Raw genomic sequence first — 15,996 nt, 5'->3', positions numbered from 1 at the left:
GATGTAAATATTGATTATAGAATCATGTATTAAAAGTATCGTACCCCGAATGAAATATACAATATTTGAAATTAGTACGTAGTATTTGTTCAATTTTTAATATCTTAACGATTCTTCGAAATTGTACGAACATGTTAATCTCCGAATGTTCCCAGTAATATAGAGTAATTTTAGCTTCGAAATGACGAAATTGGGACTGTCAGTTTATTTGAAAGCGGTGTGGGTAGAGATTTTTATTTAGCGTCGCAGTCTGATCTCGTACGTAATGTCTGACAGGGAAAATAAATGGGACACACCGACATTGAGCGAGACAGAGCAACAGCGAGCAAGTTTCGCATTACACGTGCTCGGCAACCGAAACTTCAAAGCGATGTCACACGCGTATTGATGTGTGTATCAACCTCTAATGGGAAATAAAAATTGTCGTATTTTTCGTTCTATTTTTAATAGAGCATTGGTGAGGTATTCTTAACTCAGATTCATTCAAACACGTCCTCGATCTTATTATATTATTATTATTATCCTTTCGATTTAAAAATAATACCACGCAAGATTACGTTTTTTCATCAGTGATGTGTTAAATTTCTCAATTGGTAAAATTTTTATGGACGATAATTCCATAACGTTTATTCCTAAATACCGTAAACCGTCCGACGTGAGGAGTCGAGGGAGTGCAAATACTCGTACGACTCCCATCCACCGAAGCACGCTCAACAGAAATTCACCGGTGGCATCGCGAAGCATTCTGATTCGCGCGCAAAGCTATCCCTCTCCCTGTGATGTTTTCCTCCATCAATCGCAATCAACCGACTCCCCAGAGCCTCCTCAAAGATGTCCCGGGGAATTCGTTTCCTTTGGCTTCGATAACAATGCGAAACCCGGAGGTCCGGCAACGAGCCCGGATGCACCGATGCGAGAATATTCCCCGACCGAACGACTCTCGCGTGTCACTCCGGGTCGAAAAGAAAGAAAGAACGGGGGGCCAGATGGGGACGGAGAGGGAGGGGGGTGAGAAAAGTCGTGACCCTTTCCATTTGCAAATTAAACGGCCACGTCCTTGATTTCAATCCGTGAAACCCAATCGCAGCTTTTCCATTGTAGCCCGACTTAAGCCCAGCAACTAGGCGTTTAATCTTAATCGATCTCCTCAGGGTCTAGATATATATCTGCGTCCCTTTCTAGTTCCGCCAGGGTCTCATCCTTTTTCCCCCGTACAACCTCTCCCCAATCTTGGCTTCCTTTCAGGAGGACCGTCTCTCGTTCCACTTCCTTTTCCGACACCTTCTTTCCCGATCTTCGTGCCTCGTCCTCTCTCCGTTCTCCATTACGTACCCGCTTTATTCCTTTCTCTGTCCCCGTCCCTCTCGACGGTCCCCTTAAAACTGGGCGTTCCGTTTTGCCCGTCTTATCTTAATGGTTTGCCCCGGCGAACGAAAGTTTAGTTATTATCGCGGCCGTTGTCGCTCCGGTTCGCGAGCTGCTACCAGGGAGATCCCATGAAAATATGGCGGGTAGATAGAGGCGGAGGAAATTGCCGGTACGACGCGTACTCGATTCCGCGGCTACCGGCGATTCGAGAAGCCGATCGTCGCCGAGATTCGCCCGGGAAACAATCCGCGCTGAAAAGGAAAGTTGTATTGCACCGGAGGTGGCCGCGGATCCCGGATAATAACGGAGTTCCTCCACGGTTCTCGGGATTTTATCGAGTCACGACGACGCTCGTGGGGGGACTCGGTAAAGTTACACTGGGTCATGGCCGCGAGATTTAATCGTTTCCGTTTCACGTAATTTACCCGCGTCTCGCTGGCAAAATTGCGACGCGATCCGACGAAATTTTTACCGGAGATGTTGATATATGACCGTACTTGTTGCGCTTTAATGGACGAGCGCTATATGAAAGTTTAACACAAGCGGCCGGGTTCGTAAGAGGGTCCTTTTTCTACCCTGTACCGTGTCAAGTTGACGTCGTTCCGCGGTAGTAAATTCGTCGAGCCGTTGAACGTAACCGCGCGTGCCTCGAAAAATGAAATATTCATTCTTGATTCGCATAATTTATTTATGATTTTAAATATATTTCCCCGTCGGTTTGACCGTTTACGTACTCGGACCAAAAACTTCGTGGAGAATTTATGAAATATTTCCAACGTAACAACGTTCGATGAAAAACTAAACTTTTTCTGTTATTCGGTAATTTGTTTCAAGCCCTGTTAGCTTGCAAGCGCAGAGAAGGGTTTAATCTGGAACAGACGTAGACGCGAAAGATTCTTAGACCCATTCAAATATGAAATCGCGCCAAGGAACAAATACCACTTAATCCGTGTACATCCAAACGCGGACTAACCCGGTGTATCTCTTCCCCGTTGCACAAATCCGTAATGCAACCTCGGCACGCATTACCTTAAAACATTCAACCGTGAATAACACTGTTCCCGGCATCATGCCTCCCTCGTTACGCAGATTCACCCCAAACTTAAAGTAATAACCCAAGCCGCCTACGAGACCCGCTCAGGTACGGGCCAGCCGTAATTTCCACCCGGAGTTTTACTTCGCGCGCGCTCCATTTCGCGCTTAACGCTGTAATTTCACTACATCCGAATGCACGTACGTACGTTTCGCCGGTAGGTGCAAACATACCTCTTGTTTATCCGGCCATAGCTTTGCCATTACATCCGTTTACCCGGAACTTAACGCAGTAGCCTTAGTTACGTCTGAGAGCACATCCACGTGTATGCATACAAATAGATAGAGTGGACTGTAAACTCTGGCGAAATCGGAGAGACAGTTATCCCTCTCGGCGACGCAAGACGAATGGCTGAAGTAGCTTCTTTGTGTACCGTTATACCATACAGAAATACGGCGTAGCTGCCCTTCGGATGGCGTCTGAATTGTTTCTGGATAAACAGCAACACACGATGATTTAGTCTTATGAAACTGTAATCAACCTCCCTCTAACACGAGTTGCTCTTGTCTGTCTGGACCAGTTATATATTATTAAACTGAACGAAGCTGACGTGAAATGACACTTTTTTTTTTGTGTATGAACGAAACGAATAAAGAAAAATAAAAAATAAATAAAAATCCTTCGATTTATTTTGTGATAATCGTCCTCATCCTCTGGTTACCCTATCGGTATCTGCTAGTGTAGATTCATTCTGGTTTGACACACTGCCATTGTATACTTTTTAATAACTGACATTAGGAACACTACAAAATAACAAGACTGTTATATTTAATGTAATACTTCACTTTATAAAATATTTTCTATGCGTTCAATCTCATTCATACTTGATCTTAATTCCCCATTCGCTCATATAAACGGTGTATTTCGTACGTGCACGAGTGTAAATAAATTGTTTAGTATTAAAAAGAAATCCACTAAATCTGAACGAATTTTATCACCGTGCCTAATGGAGCTCTTTGAATTTCACCCGCTTGTATGTTTGTATATAACTCACACTGCTTTAGCAACTAAACGAGTCATTATTGGTCATAGTTTCGAAGTTCCCAACTAAAATCATTTGTGTTGATCCCTCTTTGTACTAGTTCTGAACTTCCGTACTGATAAGAGTACCTGAAACCGAAAACTTCGTCGCCCTTTCGCTGTCACGACGCAATCCTGCTTCCTCGATAGTCGACCTACTTCTGGAACCTTTCGCGGACACTAACATAATTCCAAATCTGCACAATCTTACCGAAATTTCCAGGCGACTTACATGCCCTGCAAAGTCAACGTCGCTTGAAAGGAAACGCCCTTGGTTTCTGAGATTCAGCCGGGTAACTCAGGAGGCAGGAAAGTCGACGAAGAGCATTCCAACTGCTCCTCGTCGGTAATGAGTTGTTCTTAATGAGTTGATATTTCCAGACATCTATTGATTGCGGTAACAGTGGGAACGTTTCATTACCGCGTCGTTTGTTGAGACAGTTCCCTTGCTTGTGCATGGCTCATTGTTAGTCACACATGAATCGACCAACGTGTTACGTACGCGAATCGCGAAATAGAAATTTCCTTTTCCGAGAAAATTAACCACGATCTTCGCGATCGCTCTAGGCAAAAGAAAAACTGAAAGGAGAATTCCAAATAAGTGGATTTAAGATTTTTTAAGCAAGAAGTTATTAAACTATTCCTTACAAGTTCAGAAAAGCTAACATTGGAATTAAAAAGTCTGTAATGGACTGTTCTAAGAACTCGGAGGAACCTGAGCGTTTGAAATTTAATTTTCGGTTTAACGAAATAATATCGACGCTTCTGAAGTTTGCTTCCTTTTCTAAAACAGAAGACGTCCTGTCGCGTAGGGCATCGAGATCGACGACTGCTTCGAAAAAACGATTAAAATTACAGGTTATTCGATGAAATAAGATAACAAGTTTCCCCCGGACAAATACAACTATGAAACGCAAGCGGGCAGAATTGCAAACTCTGGGCAAACGATTTGGGAAAACGGATCTCGATCGAGTTGGTAAAGTACACGTACAACGATCGAGGTTCTTGTTTCGCACACGTACTTCTACCATATTTTTCAAGGGTATTTCCACGATCCATCTCCGGCGCCCTTCGACAAGTACATCGGAACTGCTGTAACTTTTCGCGAGGGCATTGAGAAAGGTCGTCAATTGCTCGCCGGTCCTTCGACACCTTTATTCGAACAGAAATTCGTTCGAATTTTCAGCGGAGAAGCATTGAACGAGCCATGGCGATTAGAAGCGGAAGAACGGGTAATCGGAGCGACATTTTACACGCAGCCAATTAATTTCAGTTCGGTGATCGCTTCTCTCGATCGTCCTGAGATTTATTGCTGCAGAGAGAGAAAAAAAATTGTTAAAAATCTTGTTCCTCGAGTTGTTACAAAGTTACCTCGACCGTTTCTTGGAACTGTTGCCGCGGAGCAAACTTCAGGTTACAAACGAGTTAACGAAATCGAACTGTTGCTTTATCATTATAAAATTGTTTTAATACCGAAGGATTCTTAAAACGATACCAATAGAAACATACTGGAATGATTTTAAGTTAAACGAGTAACGTGTAATTATAGAAGGATCTACAACAAATGGATTTTTTCCACCCCCAATTTCCTTTTTACAACTGGTGTTTGTAATGGTGATCTTTGTATCACGAAATGTGTAAAATTGTCCCACAGAAATTATCACGAATGCAAAAAAATTAAATTTTCATTTATTAGAAATATAATTCCTGAATTATTTCGACCAATTCTTCAAGTAAATTAAGTGTATTTCCTTCTTTTATTTTGTAATAAATTTTTGAAAATATTTTGTAATAAATATCGGCGATGTCTACCGTTCCTAATGTTTCTAAATTCGTTAAAATAAAGTCTACGTCGACGCTATCGCTGTTTCATAGCGAGAGGCTCGCATTTGCATTACGATCGGTTACCGAAAAGCGGTTATTGGTCTCCGGCGAAAAAAACGCAAAAGAAGCTCGCATTATTTATGAGAACCGACGTTTCAATCGCAGTCCCGAATCCGATCTCCTAGAAACTGAAGAGAAATACTTTTGCAGACCCTGACTTCCACGATAAGAGAGTCAACCTGATATCTCGACCGTTTCGCAGTTGAAACGCGATAGAGCGAAAATCGGCGGTGTCATGCTGCCACCCTCGCCGGCTAAGAAGCACGCGACACCTGGTGATTGGCACGGTTGCTTCGAGAAAGTCACCTACTTCAGCCCTGCCGAAAGAAAAGAGCCAAAGACTGGGCCTGAACCACCGAATGTAATGACCAGACCTAATCCCCTCGGAGGACCAGGATACGCAGACATTGGCATCAATCCTTTCCCCTCGTACTCTCACGAACCCTATGACCCGGAAATAAGAGTCAAAGGTAACGTTGTGCTACGCAATAATCCGTTTTGGAGATATCGCAATTTATGTAAAAGGTACTTTTTTTAATTCGACTATCTCTGTACTACTAGTGTTTTATTCATTATTAAGCCATTGTTGAAAGCGGCAAACCTTCCTCTTTAAACTGGTTTTTGGTTTTTGACGATCCGACTTTTCGTTTTCGAGATATCGTAATTTATGTAAAAGGTAATTTTTAAAATTCCGCTCTCCGCCTTAGAAAAGGCTATTAACGCGTATTAAAAATAGTAAAACTTTAGACTCGTGCAGTTCCAAAACTACTAGTGTTTTATTAATTATTAAGGTATTGTTAGAAGCGGTGAACCTTCCCCTTTAAAATGGTTTTTGGTTTTTGGCGATCCGACTTTTCGTTTTCGAGATATCGCAATTTATGTAAAAGGTAATTTTTCTTAATTCGGCTATCGCTGTCTCCGTCTGACGCGTCGCGCCGGACCTCTCTTTCTCGCACGTGACTCGTGACCGTCGTGGCTCAGTGACCTACTTTCAATGCGCGCGCGCGGTCAACGACCTTGACAAGGCCGTAGCAAAAAGTAAACAAACGCTTCGGACCCTTCTATTTCCGGAACTAGCCACCGCGTCGACTTGAAACTAAAATCGCTATATCTCCGGAACTAATAAAGCTATCGACTCGTACAAACGCTCATTTTAAAGGGCATTTCATCCTCTATCCAATGACTATACAATCTACTATAATTTTTACTGTCTTCTATGTTTATTTTCTCATTTACTTCGACGTTACATACACAAAGTAGTTTCAACACTTCCTGTCGACTATATGATTGGTGTACAATAAAACTGGATTTGTATTTGCTTTAATATAAGCAAATTCAAATGAGATTAAAACGTCAAAACCATATCATTACAAAGGAATATATTGTTATGCTGCTAGGGAATAATTCCTTGAGAAAAATAATTGTGTACCGACTTAGTATGGCATACTATTGCAACGAGAAACCTGAGGCGCCGTATACTATTACAGCAGTGCATGCTGGTATCCTGCTCTGCCCAGTTACGTTCTAATTTTTGTATTATCCGCGGCGCTCAATTTCATATTCCTTATTTGTTTGTTCATTACCCCTTTCTCGGGAATAGTAGACACGACAAATAATACTACCGAGCAGAAAGGTAATATAAAGAGAGGTTGCATAGCGGAAGAAGATTAGAGTCTCGCTTTCCCTGTCCCCGTTTCCTTTTTCGGCAGAATTTTGTTTCCCAAGCCAGCGCAACTAATTACATTTTTGTCGTAAGGAAGGCAGGAAATGAAACCTCACTACACACGGACAGTTTTTTTTCCTTTCCACCTTTGCGCGCATTTTCAAGCATCGCCCGAGACTGATTTCAGGGAAACCAGAGGTAGACTTTAACAAGTGAAATTAACTTAAACCGTTTGCTTTTATTGGCTTAATTGTCGCGGGATAAACACATTAATTAGACAATTGTTTGCCGTGTGGCCTGGTACGTCGGAGAAAAATCTTGTCACAATTGAAGCGTCGCGTTTAAATTTCATTGAACGTCCTATCATTCAGGCTAAATTTAAAGGTATAGAAACGAGAATAACAGCACATTATTCTCTATGTTTGTATCTGAGAAAGCTTTGTTAATGATAGTTTCTCTTTGTGTGGGCGACAGAGAGACCCGTGGGCCGATTTTTGTACGCCAGCGCGCCCCTGGATCATTTCCCGCCGGATCCATACAAGGACGACGCTCCTGGACCCACTTACGTTCGACCCGTCGAGGTAAAACCAAAAATAATAGGACCTGGTCGGATTTACGTTCCGTTCCCTAAAAAACCTGGCGGAAATCACTCCGGATGCTTCGACAAATTTCCGGAGTATTCAAGTGATCCTTACGAGAAGGATACGAAGAAGGAGAAGAAGGTGGAAGGTTGGTTTATTCTCGGCGGACCACGCCTGCGAACGAAATACACCAATAGCATCATAAATCAAGTTACCAGGATATCCTGCAACGCGACGAATTATATGGACTATCAACCACGAGTTTATTCTTTGCGCACGGTAAAATGCAAGAAATAAAAATTTCTGCGTTTCGTGTATTTCATAAATTTCCTCGAACCTTTCCAAGACGATATCCTTCCTTACACGGTATTCGTGGAATAAATATTACACGTATACGTAAATACTTTTTCTTCGTGGACATATAAGATATATACAAAATTCGATTATAAATATTAACAGCTTCCTAGTCTCATGGACATGAGAATGGTAATTTTTAGTCTAAAATTGATGGTCATAAATATTGATTACTAAAGTAAACAGAGATTACTCTTTCGACAACTTTAAAAAAATTGATATATTTTGGAACCCGTAGCTATGCGAATTTTAGCCAATTTTTTACCACCCTCCTTTCTGAAACAGCGCCAATCCAAACGAGAGCAACGCCGTTGCTATTTTTGTTTCCCCGTTGACACAGGAATTCAATGTTGCACGATCGCGTTAACAAGGACCCAGGATGCACTGTGACCGGACGACTTCCAAGGGGCGAAAAAGCGGTCTTCGAACGCACGACAAATACAATGGTACCTGTCCTAGCGCGGGACACGGCCCTTTCAAAGCGAATCACTCCGCCGCGCCCGAACTTACTAATGAAATTCTAACGAACGTTCTGTGGCGCGGAGTCCACTCCTGGCAGTCGCAATTAAACGTTCCTGGCAAACATCGCGTACCAGGACGACAGGGTCGTTGCGTCACTTAAAGGCTTGCCGTGCTGCTAAGGTCATTTGTATTTGACTGGCAGCAAGTAAGGCCGCGTAATTAACGGGATGTTTTGCCCGTCCGGGGAAAAACTGCTGATTTCCCAACCGACAAACGACCAAATCTCGGCTAGCAGCAACAACATCGTTAAAACGACGACACGGCCTGGACTAAAAGCGAAACAAATTGTTGTGATCCCTCGGGCGTGTATATGGAATCACTTTCATAAGCCGCGAGAACTCTCACAGGTTACGTGTTTTTGCGAATTTCTTTAAGGGAATGGATTTTAAAATTCTGCGTAAAAAATACGAACCGACGCTACAATTATTGGAGAAATATTTAAACGTGTCGAGAGACAGGGTAAGTCGCTCTGACAAACTCTGATACGCGTACGGTTTCCTTTATACGAAGCGTTAACTCGGTCGATTTCCCTCGAAATAACTAACTTGTAAAATTATTCGACGAACGATTAACTGCGGCGTCATTACAGTTGATAACTGTAATTGTAACTTTGCTCGATGGCTTCAAATAATTAATGAGCGCTAATTGATTCGAAGCTTCGTTAACTTGGGACCACTAGGAGCCACTCGGAGTTAAGCCGTCGCGTCTGCTGACTTGCTTTTGTGTGCCATCGTGCACTCTCAGTCGCCAGTTAACAATGCTCCCGTAATAGGATCAGATTTCAACGTCGAATTACAAATAAAAATTTTCTTATTCCTCATTATCTACATGTACGAATTTTATCGAACGGTTCCTAAAATTCTCCTGATCAAAATGAGACTAAACACGATATCGTTCACAAGAAAAATAGGTGAAGTTTTAGTTTTATTTTCATTGATAAAATTCTCGCGAACGAAACTTCACAGAAACTTAATCAAGACTGTCAAATTTTTCATTCTCCATTGCCAACAGACATCTATTTTTTCATCTATAACGACTGAACCCCAAAGCTTGAATCCCCGATCAAATCGTGCGAGTCAGACACAGTTTACGCTGGTAACCGAATATTTCACCGGAATCATTTATGGAAACGCTGTAACTCTTTTTAAGAAGACAAGGAGTAACGCCCTCGTATCGGAGCGCAATAAGCGTTTTCGCTCCGTCAGCCTGCTGAGAAATTTTCAAGTGGGAGTCTGCTGACAGACAAGAAATGGCGGCAGGTAGGTATGATTCCGCGAGATTTATTCCGTGGCTGAAGCCGGCCATTTCTCCGTGCCGTGTCGTTGCGCCGGTATTAAACATTCCAAGCATTGCGATACCTTCCACCACCTTTTCCCTCTGATACACACCCCTACTCGTGGCCGCGTAGCGCCTTCAACCAGGACCAGAGACATCCGCGCGATCTTCTACAGAGACGCAGACAAACAGGCAAACACACACACACGCGCGCAAGTGTGGAACTCTGCGAGTTCCGACTCTGAAAAAGAGGATCGGGGCCAGGAAAGGGAGAAAGCAAAAAGGATCGAAAGATATGCGACTTCGACGAATCCAGTGAAATCTTCTGAGCAGTCTCGTTCAGCCGAGAAAACTCCATCACAGTAAACCGAGGAGATGCTTCGCGGAAACACCGTGTACGTAGATGCAAATCAGGAATGTATACATAACCTGTGTACATACATATGGACATCTTTACGGTTCAGCAAGGCTAAATTCCCGATTGTTAATGTTTCATCACAGGGTACCCTTCCTACCTTTGTTTTCTTTCACAAGATGGTGTTTTAGAGAAAAGTATTTATATATCTTCTACACGTAAAACATTTCTGCCAATTTAATTTCGATTTTTCTATCTAGTATAGGGAAACCTGCAGTAAAATATCTTTGACTCTTCAAATTTTAATTACTGTAAAATTTTAAATTGTTATAATTTTGTATACTTTTATGTACTAGTATGGACGTTAACTTGTTGTTACCATAAATTATGAAACATTTTTCATTGAAAATATACTATATAAATATCTATGATACAAAAATGTATGTAAATACAAATGGTATTACAGGATACAAAATTATATGTTCGCGATAAAGGCAACTTAAATGAAATATTAGTACTTCGCGTATTTTCTACGATTGCTAATTACGACGAAAAATCTGAACCGTAATTCCGTCTTATTTTCGTGCGGGGAATCACCGTGGAAAAGTTCGTTCACCCTGCAGCTAAATATCGTGAACGTTGCACGAACTGCCTGGCTATCGATTTACTAATAAAATATGAAAATAAAAGCGAACAACTGCCAGACGACAGCTTATTGGAAACGTTACAATCTGCAGTTTGTATTAAATATTGATCTGATTCCGACGGATACATATACCTTGCAACCAAGTATCGTACAAGTAGCACGTACTCTGTGATTGGATGTATCATAATTCTAGGCCCACTGGGGGTTACGTCTGTAGCGCCTGACGACGGGAATGGTCGCTCTAACTACACGAAGACGCAATGATTATATAGTCACGTGCTTAGAATGTTCTGGACATGCTATCACCTCTAGCTCTGACCCGCGGTAGAACCATAGTCCAAACATTACAATTGTCTGTCTGAATATAGTTGCGACCCTTGGATTTAAGTTCCGTGTAACGTATCGTGTAGCGTATCTACTCGTTGTAACATAGCGAATGAGACTTGCAATAAACTAGAATTGCTTGTCGGTGAATATTTCGGTTACAGAAACGTGTCGCTTTTCTACTGTGAGGTAATCTTTTACGCGTATACTCTATTGGAGCGAGTGTTGGAAAGAAACAGACATTAAGGTTAGCGAAATAACGAACGAACTTACAAAAGATGCATTCATTTTGCTACCAAAAGACCGAGCCTTAAAAATCTCGCCCAGTATCCTTCAAGGATACTGTAAATACAAATTCCTGAATCACTGGGAACGATGAATGGAAAAATTGCGAAACCTCATTTGCGTTAAAACTAAATTTTAAATGGAGTCCCTTTTAATTTCTTGGTGCGAATGAAAACAGTTTCGAACGTACAAAGGATACAAATACTTTAAAACGCTTTTCACCTTTTACTACGACGGAGTCAAATTATCGCCAGGCTGCGGATTTTAGAGAGTATATGCTAAACGTAACGATACGACTGAAAATGTGACTTTGGCCTGATTGTTCAATTTTTAGGCAATTTTGACTTGTAGCTTGTAGAGTGTCTAACCCAAATTATATATTTCTAAAATTTTAAACTCTTGATTCTCATCAAACTGTTACTATGGAGCACAAATAATCTCACTATCTATTTGCAGTAGCTTCAAGTAGGAAACTGCACTCTTAGACTTACTAAAAAAGTAGAATATTAAGATTATTATATTCTACGTATTATGAAATATATTCTACATACGTTTCAAAAGTATTGTTGCAAAATTTGGACAATGGGTTAAACGTTCGATACGATTAAACATTGAGACTAGCTTGTATCGTATGTTGGATTGGGAATCTCTCGCTCGAGGACACAAAAGGATGGAACAAATTTTTCATGGACACGTAACGTTCGTAACAACGAGAGCTTAAATGTCCTCGCAAAGCACAGCCGAACGGATCGTCGGGACAAACGATATCCTTTTTGGTAAATCTTTCGATCGAGAATCCCGCGAGTTCGGTCAGCAGAAAATTTCATTCCCGTAAATTATAAAAGCATTTCACAGAGGGACGAACATAAACGCGGAAGACCAAAGAGATAATAATTCTACTTACAGCCGTTGTTCCGGCCGAACGACTCCGAATCGCGAATTATTAACGTTAAAAAATGTCTTCGATAGGATTTAACGGACACCGGTTAACAAATATTGTTTTCGTAGTTAATGAACGCATAATTGAATGATGAACTGAATGATGAACTATGGATCATTTTATAACGTACTCGAAACTCTATAGTTTCTTAAAATTTTATGTCCTTTTTGTAAAAACAATGCAAAAGTGCATTACTTTTTCAACCATCTACATTTCTTTTCAATACGGAAGGGTAGACTTTCGTGAAAATACCGTACGAAGGTACACAGATTTAGAACAAAGTCGCTAAAATAAACATTTACCCTTCTCGCAAAAATCGCCATGTTTCATTCGCGTTGACCGCTTGTTCACCAAACTCTGTTGCACGAAAAGAAGGCTGGTCAACGCTATTTCTTTTGCCACTATAAACACTGATGCCGTCGATGCACAAATAATTTTTCGTGCGAATGAGATCTGCATCTTGTAGAATATTTACGAAGGAAATTTGTTTGGACATGATCCAGCAACATTTATCTGAACGAGTCAGTGCACAAACTCTCCAGCTAGTAACAAAGTCGACAAAAAATCATGTTTTGAATATAGATGTAGGACAGTCGCGTCCGGGGAGGAACGAAAGCGTTGCCAAATATGCAACCGTCAAGAAGATTGCAAAATATAACAATGTTGCCTTGCCATAAACGTAAAATAGTTATTATGAGCGCGCCATGAAGATATGCAAATTAGATGCACTACGATAATAAACGATGCCACAATATATACAATTGGCTAAAAAATGTTGCATTTTGCTCGTGGATATCCAATTTACGTTCAGGTAAATCCTGAACCCCCACATGGGTGCAATCATGTGACGATTTTAACGAGAATACCCAAAGGTATAATCGCCTTTGCTCGTTTTCCTATGCACTGCCGCATTTGTTATTATCGACGACGGTTAACGACGTTATTCGTTGCTCGAGTATGTAACGGGTCTTACAATTAAGGCCAATGAGATTAAGGTGACGTTCTCCTTTCTGCGCCCGCGAGCTCTGCGCTAAATTGTCCCGCCCCCGTCGCGCAGGTTCGCGATGAAAAATACCGCTTGAAACGAGACCGCCTGCCCCGGGATATCGGGAATAACGACGCCTTAAAATGTGTGCCTATTCTCGAGTTTTGGGAACCAGTACGGTCTTCCTCTGAAAGAAGGATTTACCTTCGACCTCCCAAGATCGCATTCTTCGATCCTGAAAACGCTCGGAAGCCTTCGGAAAATAGGAAGAACGGTTCAGTTTCGAGTAATCGATCGTTGTTCCGAGAGGTTTGTGGGAAACACGGTATTCCAACAGAGCTATACACCAGACAACGCTTTGAAATTTCACGTGCTATAATTTTTGTGATACGTAACACTGTCGAATTAATTTCAATTTAGTTAGGGGTGCCTAATATGGCTTAACAACAGTTAAATTGTATTTTTGTATCTAATTTGATTCAAAGTAAAGGAATATTTGGTGATCAAAACGAATACAAATTCTAAGGTTAACAAGTATTAGTTGAATAAATTTATATTCATCAAGAATAAAAGCAATATTGCGAATTGTACCGTTATTACTCTAAAGGGCCATCTTTTTAATTCATTCGCATCAACAGCTATCCAAGAGACAGTCGGAGCAGTTAGATCCATTCATTTGCAGTCGTCTTTCAGACGGTCACAATATCATTAGTATTTCTTAATTATCTTTGCCTCATTACGAAGAAATGTTTGCATCCATCATATAGCACATTCTAGATAATGATCTACATGTCTTAATAACGTCTCTATTTATACAAGAATCATTAGTGACAGTCTGGTATATTATAGATTTTCATTGCCGAAATTGAGATTAATTTGATAAATGTAGTTTCTAGAAAAACGTCTTTAAAGTATCCACTTTATATTTCGAATTTTCACATCAAAATAATGCCTTTTTCGATCCGGAAAATTGTAAGAATCCTTTAATTTTCCCAATGAAATTTGAACGCATCGGAGCAATTTTTCCCCACGAAATTATGAAACGGTATATGGTAATTTACGTTTGGTGTTACACGAAGAAGAAGACTGCGGCGGCAGTACGTCAGAACAAAAACAGGAGGGATGCAAGACAAAGAAAAAGGCGAAACGCTGAAAAGGGTTGGCAGGCGGAAAACGTAAAAGGAAGAAAGGGCAATGAAGTCTAAAAGAAAGATAGTCGTAGAGGCGTCAAAGGAGAAAGGAAGCGAGAAGGTTGAGTAATTGGAGAAGAACTGTGAGAAAGATAAATATCGCATGGCTACGTATAATGAATGGAAGTCTAGGAATGAAGACAAACGGAAAGATGGAGCTGTCAAACAATGCACAAAACAGAAAGGCTTGATTGGCTACCTTATATAACAGCGGGTTTCAAACATTTTAGAAGACATCCCGCTAAGAATCAGAAAGAAACAATTTTTCCCCCTTCAAAATATTAGGTTTTAAATGATACAAAGAAAATAAACTCTAACAATTGTTAATCAATATATTAAAATAAAGATTAAGTTATCCAATTTTCTTTCGTGGCCTCCGCTTGAAAACACAGTGTTATAAACCATGCTTGTGTACTTAAAAAATCAGAATTTTTGCTCTGATATTGCATCTGTTATACAACCAAGATAACGCAATGGTAATTTAGAAAAGAGTACTGAAAAAATGGAAATAATTTAAACGCAAAAGTGAAAAATTAAAATTATAATGCAGTAGAACGAAAGAACGAAGAAATATTAAATTGGTAACAGGTGGGACGGAAAGGGGAGGAATAAAAGAAATTGAAAGCGAAAAGTGTAGAATGAAATAAAGAAGAAAACGAATAAAAGCGAAAGAATAACAAGTGTGAAGGAGAGTATGTGTTGTTTGCTAAGAGAAATGAAAGAAAGTAGCTGACAAGAACAATAAAGAAAACCGTAAATAAGATCAAGCTGATAGGGGGAATAATAATGAACGGGGAACACCAGTGAAATGTGTGACATCGACTTTCATGAAACTTCGTCGAGTTATAACATAAACGAAACAGGCAGTTGCTTATCGGCGAGGGTTGAACTTCGAAGGGTGTAACTTTCACAGCGTGGAAGAGACAAATAAACCTTAAAACAGGTTTTTGCAAGGCACGATCAAATCTGAAATAGTTCACGAAATATAAATAAGAAGCATGTTTAGTAAACTTATTAATATTGGGCTTGATACTTTCTAGAGATTAATTTTGAAAGCTACTTTCGTCTATACCTCACCATTGAACAATTACACGAGTACCAAGAACATTAACATCCGCTGAACGATAAATGTATTAAGTTATTTCTAAAATCATAAGTAGGGGATTTTGACGCGCGGGTAAAGATTATTTTTCTACCGATTATTTAGTAGGAATATTATAGGAACGATAAGAAGATGAAATAGATATGGAGACGGAATCTCGCGAGGTGTAAATCGCATCAGCGTTACAATAAAAGAGCGCGGGAAGTAGAAAAAAAAGAAATGAGGTCGAAGGAAACATAGAAGGGGATGGAGAATGGAGATGGAAGGCTCAGAATTTGAAACGAAAGAAAAGGGCGGGCTACTGCAAGGTACGGCCGCATCCAACCGAGCTTTCAACGCGAAAGCTGCCGTAAAGCCAGCCGTTTCAACGAATGTTAGGAATATCAATCTCCGCGAGCTAAAACCAGCA

The 15,996-nt window shown here is 40.7% G+C and overlaps 1 protein-coding gene across 1 annotated transcript in view; it reads left to right on the top strand.

The window, feature by feature from the left end:
- Positions 1–4,387: 4,387 nt before the first annotated feature.
- Positions 4,388–15,996, top strand: part of LOC122399476 (UPF0602 protein C4orf47 homolog) — a 37,053-nt gene continuing 25,444 nt past the window's right edge. Inside the window, exons 1-4 of the mRNA XM_043400176.1 lie at positions 4,388–4,457; positions 4,523–4,713; positions 5,568–5,835; positions 7,503–7,757. Of these exons, the coding sequence (XP_043256111.1) occupies positions 4,388–4,457; positions 4,523–4,713; positions 5,568–5,835; positions 7,503–7,757 (784 nt within the window). The remainder of the gene's footprint in view (positions 4,458–4,522; positions 4,714–5,567; positions 5,836–7,502; positions 7,758–15,996) is intronic.

The sequence above is a fragment of the Colletes gigas genome, unplaced genomic scaffold, assembly GCF_013123115.1.
Source record: "Colletes gigas isolate AHSC1104 unplaced genomic scaffold, ASM1312311v1 Colletes_gigas_Sc00013, whole genome shotgun sequence".
NCBI classification, from domain to species: domain Eukaryota; kingdom Metazoa; phylum Arthropoda; class Insecta; order Hymenoptera; family Colletidae; genus Colletes; species Colletes gigas.
This window is presented reverse-complemented; position numbering and strand designations above follow the sequence as displayed.